The sequence below is a fragment of the Oncorhynchus gorbuscha genome, linkage group LG15 (assembly GCF_021184085.1).
Source record: "Oncorhynchus gorbuscha isolate QuinsamMale2020 ecotype Even-year linkage group LG15, OgorEven_v1.0, whole genome shotgun sequence".
NCBI lineage: Eukaryota > Metazoa > Chordata > Actinopteri > Salmoniformes > Salmonidae > Oncorhynchus > Oncorhynchus gorbuscha.
Genome location: NC_060187.1, coordinates 872,521 through 883,690, shown reverse-complemented (window position 1 = coordinate 883,690; position 11,170 = coordinate 872,521). Strand labels below are relative to the sequence as shown.

Below are 11,170 nucleotides of genomic sequence, written 5' to 3'. Positions count from 1 at the left end.
TCCTAACTCTGTCAACCCATTCATCCTAACTCTGTCAACCCATTCATCCTAACTCTGATGTCAACCCATTCATCCTAACTCTGATGTCAACCCATTCATCCTAACTCTGTCAACCCATTCATCCTCACTCTGTCAACCCATTCATCCTAACTCTGATGTCAACCCATTCATCCCAACTCTGATGTCAACCCATTCATCCTAACTCTGATGTCAACCCATTCATCCTCACTCTGTCAACCCATTCATCCTAACTCTGATGTCAACCCATTCATCCTAACTCTGATGTCAACCCATTCATCCTAACTCTGATGTCAACCCATTCATCCTAACTCTGATGTCAACCCATTCATCCTAACTCTGTCAACCCATTCATCCTAACTCTGATGTCAACCCATTCATCCTAACTCTGATGTCAACCCATTCATCCTAACTCTGATGTCAACCCATTCATCCTCACTCTGTCAACCCATTCATCCTCACTCTGTCAACCCATTCATCCTAACTCTGTCAACCCATTCATCCTAACTCTGATGTCAACCCATTCATCCTCACTCTGATGTCAACCCATTCATCCTCACTCTGTCAACCCATTCATCCTAACTCTGATGTCAACCCATTGAAGTTGAACATCTTAACGGTTAAATTAAGGGAGATGGTTAGGGTTAAGGTAACCCATATTTCAACCCTCTCAAGGTTTAAAAATCCTTCTTTAACCCGTCTCCTCCCCTTCATCTACATGTCTCCTCCCCTTCATCTACATGTCTCCTCCCCTTCTTCATCTACACTGTTTGAAGTGGATTTAACAGAGTGACATCATTAAGGGATCATATCTTTCACCTGGATTCACCTGGTCAGTCTGTGTCATGGAAAGAACAGGTGTTCTTCATGTTTTATATACCCAGTGTATATATTCACATTGTTTCGGTAGATTTTAATTCACCCTTTATTCAAAAAGGGGAAAAGGAAAATAAACAACTATATCAGAATGATATGTTACCAAGGATTCAATAAAGTTCCATCTTTATTTTCCATGTCCTCTCTCTGACTTTGGTCATGATTACATCTCTGTGTGGGAAGAATGTCAGTGTTGTTTCCCAACATAGTCACATGTTTTATTCTGTAGCACTGCCTCAAAACATCCACAGATCCACTACATATGATGTGGCATACCTGCCCTCTGCAAATTACGACAGCATGAAAACATATTTAAAATAATTGTCCCTTCTGACATTTTCTGAATCTACAAGTTGGGGAAACAACCACATAAAAATAAAAGCGGTACATTGAGATTCTGAATCATTTCAGGTCTAAATGTTCACCTCAGCATTTCCAACATGGCCAGATGACTTCAACATTTACTTAGAGAAATATCACATGCTGTACGGAATATAGAAAAAAAACAGGCAATCCCCTCAAATTAAACACTACTTTAGGACCCCAACTCCACCCTTATCCCACACTACTTTAAGACCCCAACTCCACCCTTATCCCACACTACTTTAGGACCCTTATCCCACACTACTTTAGGACACTTATCCCACACTACTTTAGGACCCCAACTCCACCCTTATCCCACACTACTTTAGGACCCTTATCCCACACTACTTTAGGACCCCAACTCCACCCATATCCCACACTACTTTAGGACCCTTATCCCACACTACTTTAGGACCCTTATCCCACACTACTTTAGGACCCTTATCCCACACTACTTTAGGACCCTTATCCCACACATCGTCAACTCCAGCATTACACCAAACACAGACATCCATCATTATACACATTTGACTAACATTTTACTCCTTCATTTAATTTGCCATTCAATAATGTTACATCATCTTGAGGATATGGAAGTGTCTGGACAGAAACGTGGAAGAGAACAGTAACAAACAAATGAACAGTCCATTGGAACTCTATTCCGTTCTCAGTGTGCAGGCAACATACAACGTTAATCATCTGAAATACTTCCGAATATGGATTAGTCAATGAGAATGAGAAGTCTATTGAAAGAATCTCCCTTTTGATTTTAGAAGGTTGAATTATTTCTGGGTAGATACCTGGTTTCACATGGCCATTCACATGTTTCTGATAACAGACCAGACAGTGAGGTACAGGAAGGATCATAAGGGTTGGTGATCTGGGTTAAACTAAGTACCAAGAAACAGAGGGGTGTGTGGGTCAAACTAAGGGCCTTGAGGAAGAGGGGTGTGTGGGTTAAGACCATTAATTACCAGATGTTTGGGTTCTGGCCTTGGTTGTGAACAGTAAAGCCTCTCCTTTGTTACAAGCTCAATTCAACGTAATGTAAACATGATCATGGAGTGCAGCGTTTCCCAAACCCCCGGACAGAGTTTGGGAAATGCTGATATTTGGTCACAGATCAAGTTTCTCTTTTTTATTTATCCAGCATGTCTACAAAACCAAATGACTGAAACATCTGCAGTTATAATACAATCAGGTTCAGCAGTGGAGAGTGGGAGGGTCTTGGGTCATGTGACAGGGTAGTTACAGTGTGGGTGGCTTCAGCCCATACTTCCTGGCTACCTCAGTCTGGGCGTATGCTGCGTCACACAGTGAGTAGAGGTGGGCCATCTCCATCTCGGACTTGGCCAGGTTGATGGCCTTGTTGAACATGTCTATTGCCTTGTCCAGGTTGCCCCTGGGAGGGAGAGAGGGATGTTAATAAATTATTATTTTAACGTGTTTTATACACTGTGGACAAAACATTAAGAAAACCTTTCTAAATTATTTCCACCCCCCTCTGCCCTCAGAACAGCCTCCATTCATGAGGGCCATGGACTCTACAAGGTGAAAACGTTCCACAGAGATGCTGGGAACATGTTGACTCCAATGCTTCCCACAGTTGTGTCAAGTTGGCTGGATGTCCTTTGGGTGGTGGACCATTGTTGCAACACACAGGAAACTGTTTTGCGTGAAAAACCCAGCAGCGTTGCAGTTCTTGACACAAACCGGTGTGCCTGGCACCTACTAAAATACCCCATTCAAAGGCACTTATGCTTTGCCCATTCACATCTAAATGACACACACACACAATCCATGTCTCAAGGCTTAAAAATCCTTATTCAACCCATCTCCTCCCCTTCATCTACATGTCTCCTCCCATTCGTCTACATGTCTCCTCCCATTCGTCTACATGTCTCCTCCCACTCGTCTACATGTCTCCTCCCACTCATCTACATGTCTCCTCCCCTTCATCTACATCTACCAGTAAGTCGTCCTGTCGTATCGTCTCTCTGTAAATATAGTCTCTTTTTCGTTTCGTTTTAGATATTTTTCTTCGCATATCTTTAAAAACATTTAGCTAAACCTAAGCTTCCAAATACTCTCCTGCAACCCGCCTCACCCAATGTAGCTAATTTTCCTAAAGTATTTATATTTACTTCGGAACCGGAACCCCTCAACTGAAGCTAACCACCAGCTATGCTAGCGGTCTTCAGCTAACCGGTCATCAGCTAACCTTTAGCTCGGAAAGCTCTCGCCAGTTCGAACAACGCGACGCTAACCAGAGCATAACGGACCTATTTATTTTTTTATCCCCGGATTCCCACCGCAAACGGAACATTTTTCAGCTGGATCTTCACAACTAGCTATCGAGCTAAACCGCAACCCTGGTTGATTACTCCTGGCTAGCATTTCCACCCACGTAGCTTGAAGCTAACCCGGCCAGAGCTCCTGTGCTCCTAGCATACTCCTGGGCTACAATACCCGGACCCACGACCGGTCTATCGATGTCACTGCATTAAGAGGAATAAACAGACTCACCCCACCGCGACGTCCTCCAAAGGCTAACTCTCTAGCCCTCGCCATCTCCTTGCTTGCTAATTCGGCATGCTAACTGCTAGCTTGTTTAACCCAGGTCCGCTAACTACTACCTTGTTTACCCCGGCCTGCTAATCTGTTAGCTTGTTAGCACAGGCCTGCTAATCTGTTAGCTTGTTAGCACAGGCCTGTTAACCGTCTGCATCGCCGCGTCCCAAACAAGCAGTGGCCCATATGTACTTTCTATCTCTTCCCGATTTAAAAAAATGTGTTTATACCTTCCGGAAACCTGCATCACCCAATGTGATACGGAATCGCTATTATTTTTTAATTTTTAGAACACACTCAAGAACCTCCAGAAGCTAACCAGCAAACTAGCTACAAGCTATTTAGTCATTGTTAGTTTCTTAACCTGGATAACACTTGCCAGTCCAGCCCCCCTGCCCCATCCACCGCTGCCCCTGGACTCTGATCACTTGGCTACATAGCTGATGCACGCTGGACTGTCCATTAATCACGGTACTCCATTCTGCTTGTTTGTTTTATCTGTCGGCCCCGTTGCCTAGTCAATGCCATTTGACCTACTGTTGTTATGCTAGCTGATTAGCTGTTGTCTCACCCACTGTTTTAGCTAGCTTTCTGAATTCAACACCTGTGATTACTGTATGCCTCGCTGTATGTCTCAAATGTCAATATGCCTTGTATACTGTTGCTCAGGTTAGTTATCATTGTTTTAGTTCACAATGGAGCCCCTAGTCCCACTCCTCATACCCCTGATACCTCCTTTGTCCCACCTCCCACATATGCGGTGACCTCACCCATTACAACCAGCATGTCCAGAGATAAAACCTCTCTCATCATCACCCAGTGCCTGGGCTTACCTCCGCCGTACCCGCACCCCACCATACACCTGTCTGCGCATTATGCCCTGAATATATTCTACCATGCCCAGAAACCTGCTCCTCTTATTCTCTGTCCCCAACGCTCTAGGCGACCAGTTTTGATAGCCTTTAGCCGCACCCTCATACTACTCCTTCTCTGTTCCGCGGGGGATGAGGAGGTAAACCCAGGCCCTGCATGTCCCCAGGCACCCTCATTTGTTGACTTCTGTGACCGAAAAAGCCTTAGTTTCATGCATGTCAACATCAGAAGCCTCCTCCCTAAGTTTGTTTTACTCACTGCTTTAGCACACTCTGCTAACCCTGATGTCCTTGCCGTGTCTGAATCCTGGCTCAGGAAGGCCACCAAAAATTCAGAGATTTCCATACCCAACTATAACATCTTCCGTCAAGATAGAACTGCCAAAGGGGGAGGAGTTGCAGTCTACTGCAGAGATAGCCTGCAAAGTAATGTCATACTTTCCAGGTCCATACCCAAACAGTTTGAACCACTAATTAAAAATTACTCTTTCCAGAAATAAGTCTCTCACTGTTGCCGCCTGCTACCGACTCCCATCTAGCTTCAGAGTTTGTTCTCTTAGGTGACCTAAACTGGGATATGCTTAACACCCCGGCAGTCCTACAATCTAAGCTAGATTCCCTCAATCTCACACAAATCATCAAGGAACCCACCAGGTACAACCCTAACTCTGTAAGCAAGGGCACCCTCATAGACGTCATCCTGACCAACTGGCCCTCCAAATACACCTCCGCTGTCTTCAACCAGGATCTCAGCGACCACTGCCTCATTGCCTGTATCCGCTACGGTGCCGCAGTCAAACGACCACCCCTCATCACTGTCAAACGCTCCCTAAAACACTTCTGTGAGCAGGCCTTTCTAATCGACCTGGCCCGGGTATTCTGGAAGGACATTGACCTCATCCCGTCAGTTGAGGATGCCTGGTCATTCTTTAAGAGTAACTTCCTCACCATTTTAGATAATCATGCTCCGTTCAAAAAATGCAGAACTAAGAACAGATACAGCCCTTGGTTCACTCCAGACCTGACTGCCCTCGACCAGCACAAAAACATCCTGTGGCGGACTGCAATAGCATCGAACAGTCCCCGCGATATGCAACTGTTCAGGGAAGTCAGGAACCAATACACGCAGTCAGTCAGGAAAGCTAAGGCCAGCTTCTTCAGGCAGAAGTTTGCATCCTGTAGCTCCAACTTCAAAAAGTTCTGGGACACTGAAGTCCATGGAGAACAAGAGCACCTCCTCCCAGCTGCCCACTGCACTGAGGCTAGGGAACACGGTCACCACCGACAAATCCATGATTATCGAAAACTTCAACAAGCATTTCTCAACGGCTGGCCATGCCTTCTGCCTGGCTACTCCTACCTCGGCCAACAGCTCCGGCCCACCCGCAGCTCCTCGCCCAAGCCTCTCCAGGTTCTCCTTTACCCAAATCCAGATAGCAGATGTTCTGAAAGAGCTGCAAAACCTGGACCCGTATAAATCAGCTGGGCTTGACAATCTGGACCCTCTATTTCTGAAACTATCCGCCGCCTTTGTCGCAACCCCTATTACCAGCCTGTTCAACCTCTCTTTCATATCGTCTGAGATCCCCAAGGATTGGAAAGCTGCCGCAGTCATCCCCCTCTTCAAAGGGGGAGACACCCTGGACCCAAACTGTTACAGACCTATACCCATTCTGCCCTGCCTATCTAAGGTCTTCGAAAGCCAAGTCAACAAACAGGTCACTGACCATCTCGAATCCCACCGTACCTTCTCCGCTATGCAATCTGGTTTCCGAGCCGGTCACGGGTGCACCTCAGCCACACTCAAGGTACTAAACGACATCATAACCACCATCGATAAAAGACAGTACTGTGCAGCCGTCATCGACCTTGCCAAGGCTTTCGACTCTGTCAATCAGAGTCGAAATTCTTATCGGCAGACTCAGTAGCCTCGGTTTTTCGGATGACTTCCTTGCCTGGTTCACCAATTACTTTGCAGACAGAGTTCAGTGTGTCAAATCGGAGGGCATGCTGTCCGGTCCTCTGGCAGTCTCTATGGGGGTGCCACAGGGTTCAATTCTCGGGCCGACTCTTTTCTCTGTATATATCAATGATGTTGCTCTTGCTGCGGGCGATTCCCTGATCCACCTCTACGCAGACGACACCATTCTATATACTTTCGGCCCGTCATTGGACACTGTGCTATCTAACCTCCAAAAGAGCTTCAATGCCATACAACACTCCTTCCGTGGCCTCCAACTGCTCTTAAACGCTAGTAAAACCAAATGCATGCTTTTCAACCGATCGCTGCCTGCATCCGCATGCCCGACTAGCATCACCACACTGGATGGTTCCGACCTTGAATATGTGGACACCTATAAGTACCTAGGTGTCTGGCTAGACTGCAAACTCTCCTTCCAGACCCATATCAAACATCTCCAATCGAAAATCAAATCAAGAGTCGGCTTTCTATTCCGCAACAAAGCCTCCTTCACTCACGCTGCCAAGCTTACCCTAGTAAAACTGACTATCCTACCGATCCTCGACTTCGGCGATGTCATCTACAAAATTGCTTCCAACACTCTACTCAGCAAACTGGATGCAGTTTATCACAGTGCCATCCGTTTTGTCACTAAAGCACCTTATACTACCCACCATTGCGACTTGTATGCTCTAGTCGGCTGGCTCTCGCTACGTATTCGTCGCCAGACCCACTGGCTCCAGGTCATCTACAAGGCCATGCTAGGTAAAGCTCCGCCTTATCTCAGTTCACTGGTCACGATGGCAACACCCATCCGTAGCACGCGCTCCAGCAGGTGTATCTCACTGATCATCCCTAAAGCCAACACCTCATTCGGCCGCCTTTTGTTCCAGTACTCTGCTGCCTGTGACTGGAACGAATTGCAAAAATCGCTGAAGTTGGAGACTTTTATCTCCCTCACCAACTTCAAACATCAGCTATCTGAGCAGCTAACCGATCGCTGCAGCTGTACATAATCTATTGGTAAACAGCTACCCATTTTCACCTACCTCATCCCCACAGTTTTTATTTATTTACTTTTCTGCTATTTTGCACACCAATATCTCTACCTGTACATGATCATCTGATCATTTATCACTCCAGTGTTAATCTGCAATATTGTAATTATTCGCCTACCTCCTCATGCCTTTTGCACACATTGTATATAGACTCCCCTTTTTTTCTACTGTGTTATTGACTTGTTAATGGTTTACTCCATGTGTAACTCTGTGTTGTCTGTTCACACTGCTATGCTTTATCTTGGCCAGGTCGCAGTTGCAAATGAGAACTTGTTCTCAACTAGCCTACCTGGTTAAATAAAGGTGAAATAAAAATGAAAAAAAAAACATGTCTCCTCCCCTTCATCTACATGTCTCCTCCCCTTCATCTACACCGATTGAAGTGGATTTAACAAGAGACATCAATAAGGGATCATAGCTTTCACCTGGTCAGTGTAATGTTTTGTCCACCCAGTGTATATTGTATGACTTCACATTTAATGTGTATCAGCATATAAACCTAAACATCAGCTATTTCATGCCTTTTAAACCAAACTCCAAAGTGTGTTAAGTGTTTATTACTGGCCAATATTTTAAAAGTATTCAACTGACCTTTGAACTTCGATAGTTCCCATGGTTTCGTAGGCAAAGTCACATTTGTTGTCGATCTCGATGGCCTTGCTGATGAGGTCCAGGCCCAGGTCCAAGTCCTGCTTCCACTGGAGCTGCAACAACCTGAATACACCGAGAGGCATTGGCAAATGGCTGGGCACACACAGAACGTGGGGTGTAGTGTTGTCTGACTAACTCACCCCTTGTGGACGTATGTTGTAGTGTTGTCTGACTAACTCACCCCTTGTGGACGTATGTTGTAGTGTTGTCTGACTAACTCACCCCTTGTGGACGTATGTTGTAGTGTTGTCAGACTAACTCACCCCTTGTGGACGTATGTTGTAGTGTTGTCACCCCTTGTGGACGTATGTTGTAGTGTTGTCACCCCTTGTGGACGTATGTTGTAGTGTTGTCTGACTAACTCACCCCTTGTGGACGTATGTTGTAGTGTTGTCTGACTAACTCACCCCTTGTGGACGTATGTTGTAGTGTTGTCAGACTAACTCACCCCTTGTGGACGTATGTTGTAGTGTTGTCACCCCTTGTGGACGTATGTTGTAGTGTTGTCTGACTAACTCACCCCTTGTGGACGTATGTTGTAGTGTTGTCTGACTAACTCACCCCTTGTGGACGTATGTTGTAGTGTTGTCAGACTAACTCACCCCTTGTGGACGTATGTTGTAGTGTTGTCTGGCTAACTCACCCCTTGTGGACGTATGTTGTAGTGTTGTCTGACTAACTCACCCCTTGTGGACGTATGTTGTAGTGTTGTCTGGCTAACTCACCCCTTGTGGACGTATGTTGTAGTGTTGTCTGACTAACTCACCCCTTGTGGACGTATGTTGTAGTGTTGTCTGACTAACTCACCCCTTGTGGACGTATGTTGTAGTGTTGTCAGACTAACTCACCCCTTGTGGACGTATGTTGTAGTGTTGTCAGACTAACTCACCCCTTGTGGACGTATGTTGTAGTGTTGTCTGACTAACTCACCCCTTGTGGACATATGTTGTAGTGTTGTCTGACTAACTCACCCCTTGTGGACGTATGTTGTAGCGTTGTCTGACTAACTCACCCCTTGTGGACGTATGTTGTAGTGTTGTCACCCCTTGTGGACGTATGTTGTAGTGTTGTCAGACTAACTCACCCCTTGTGGACGTATGTTGTAGTGTTGTCAGACTAACTCACCCCTTGTGGACGTATGTTGTAGTGTTGTCAGACTAACTCACCCCTTGTGGACGTATGTTGTAGTGTTGTCAGACTAACTCACCCCTTGTGGACGTATGTTGTAGTGTTGTCAGGCTAACTCACCCCTTGTGGACGTATGTTGTAGTGTTGTCTGGCTAACTCACCCCTTGTGGACGAATGTTGTAGCGTTGTCAGGCTAACTCACCCCTTGTGGACGTATGTTGTAGCGTTGTCTGACTAACTCACCCCTTGTGGACGTATGTTGTAGTGTTGTCACCCCTTGTGGACGTATGTTGTAGTGTTGTCAGACTAACTCACCCCTTGTGGACGTATGTTGTAGTGTTGTCAGACTAACTCACCCCTTGTGGACGTATGTTGTAGTGTTGTCAGACTAACTCACCCCTTGTGGACGTATGTTGTAGTGTTGTCAGACTAACTCACCCCTTGTGGACGTATGTTGTAGTGTTGTCAGACTAACTCACCCCTTGTGGACGTATGTTGTAGTGTTGTCTGGCTAACTCAACCCTTGTGGACGAATGTTGTAGCGTTGTCAGGCTAACTCACCCCTTGTGGACGTATGTTGTAGTGTTGTCACCCCATGTGTACGTATGTTGTAGTGTCGTCACCCCTTGTGGACGTATGTTGTAGTGTTGTCAGACTAACTCACCCCTTGTGGACGTATGTTGTAGTGTTGTCTGACTAACTCACCCCTTGTGGACGTATGTTGTAGTGTTGTCAGACTAACTCACCCCTTGTGGACGAATGTTGTAGTGTTGTCAGACTAACTCACCCCTTGTGGACGTATGTTGTAGTGTTGTCAGACTAACTCACCCCTTGTGGACGAATGTTGTAGTGTTGTCAGACTAACTCACCCCTTGTGGACGAATGTTGTAGTGTTGTCAGACTAACTCACCCCTTGTGGACGTATGTTGTAGTGTTGTCTGGCTAACTCACCCCTTGTAGACGAATGTTGTAGCGTTGTCAGGCTAACTCACCCCTTGTGGACGTATGTTGTAGTGTTGTCACCCCCTTGTGGACGTATGTTGTAGTGTTGTCAGGCTAACTCACCCCTTGTGGACGAATGTTGTAGTGTTGTCAGACTAACTCACCCCTTGTGGACGTATGTTGTAGTGTTGTCTGGCTAACTCACCCCTTGTGGACGAATGTTGTAGCGTTGTCAGGCTAACTCACCCCTTGTGGACGTATGTTGTAGTGTTGTCAGACTAACTCACCCCTTGTGGACGTATGTTGTAGTGTTGTCAGACTAACTCACCCCTTGTGGACGTATGTTGTAGCGTTGTCTGGCTCCAGGTCAATACACTTGTTGTACATCTGATCTGCCTTGCCAAACTGCTGCTGGTCAGTCAACGCCTGAATAACACAGCGTCACAGAAGAAACGATTCAGGGTGATTCACATACTCAAGTTAGTTTTGAGACAACCAGACACAATGTCCTGCAAGTGAGACGTGATGTTATGATAGTGTGCCAGACAGGCCAGACTTACAGTATGTGTGTGAGACGTTTACCTGAGCGTACAGAGCGTACCCCTCGGCACACTTAGGGAACCTCCTGATGACGTCCTCAAAGCCGTCCATGGCCGTCTGCACCTGGGACTGGCTGTTGCCAGTGTACGCCTGCCTGTACTGGAGGGAAATTAGCACAAGAGACTCACAGA

The 11,170-nt window shown here is 46.2% G+C and overlaps 1 protein-coding gene across 1 annotated transcript in view; it reads right to left on the bottom strand.

Annotated features, from left to right (window-relative positions):
• Positions 1-2,335: 2,335 nt before the first annotated feature.
• The window catches only part of LOC123996603 (mitochondrial import receptor subunit TOM70-like), a 41,053-nt gene continuing 32,218 nt past the window's right edge, over positions 2,336-11,170 (bottom strand). Inside the window, exons 9-12 of the mRNA XM_046300096.1 lie at positions 11,022-11,138; positions 10,768-10,865; positions 8,310-8,432; positions 2,336-2,659 (exon numbers count right to left, since the gene is read on the bottom strand). Coding sequence (XP_046156052.1) covers positions 2,506-2,659; positions 8,310-8,432; positions 10,768-10,865; positions 11,022-11,138 — 492 coding nt within the window. The 3' untranslated portion in view covers positions 2,336-2,505. The remainder of the gene's footprint in view (positions 2,660-8,309; positions 8,433-10,767; positions 10,866-11,021; positions 11,139-11,170) is intronic.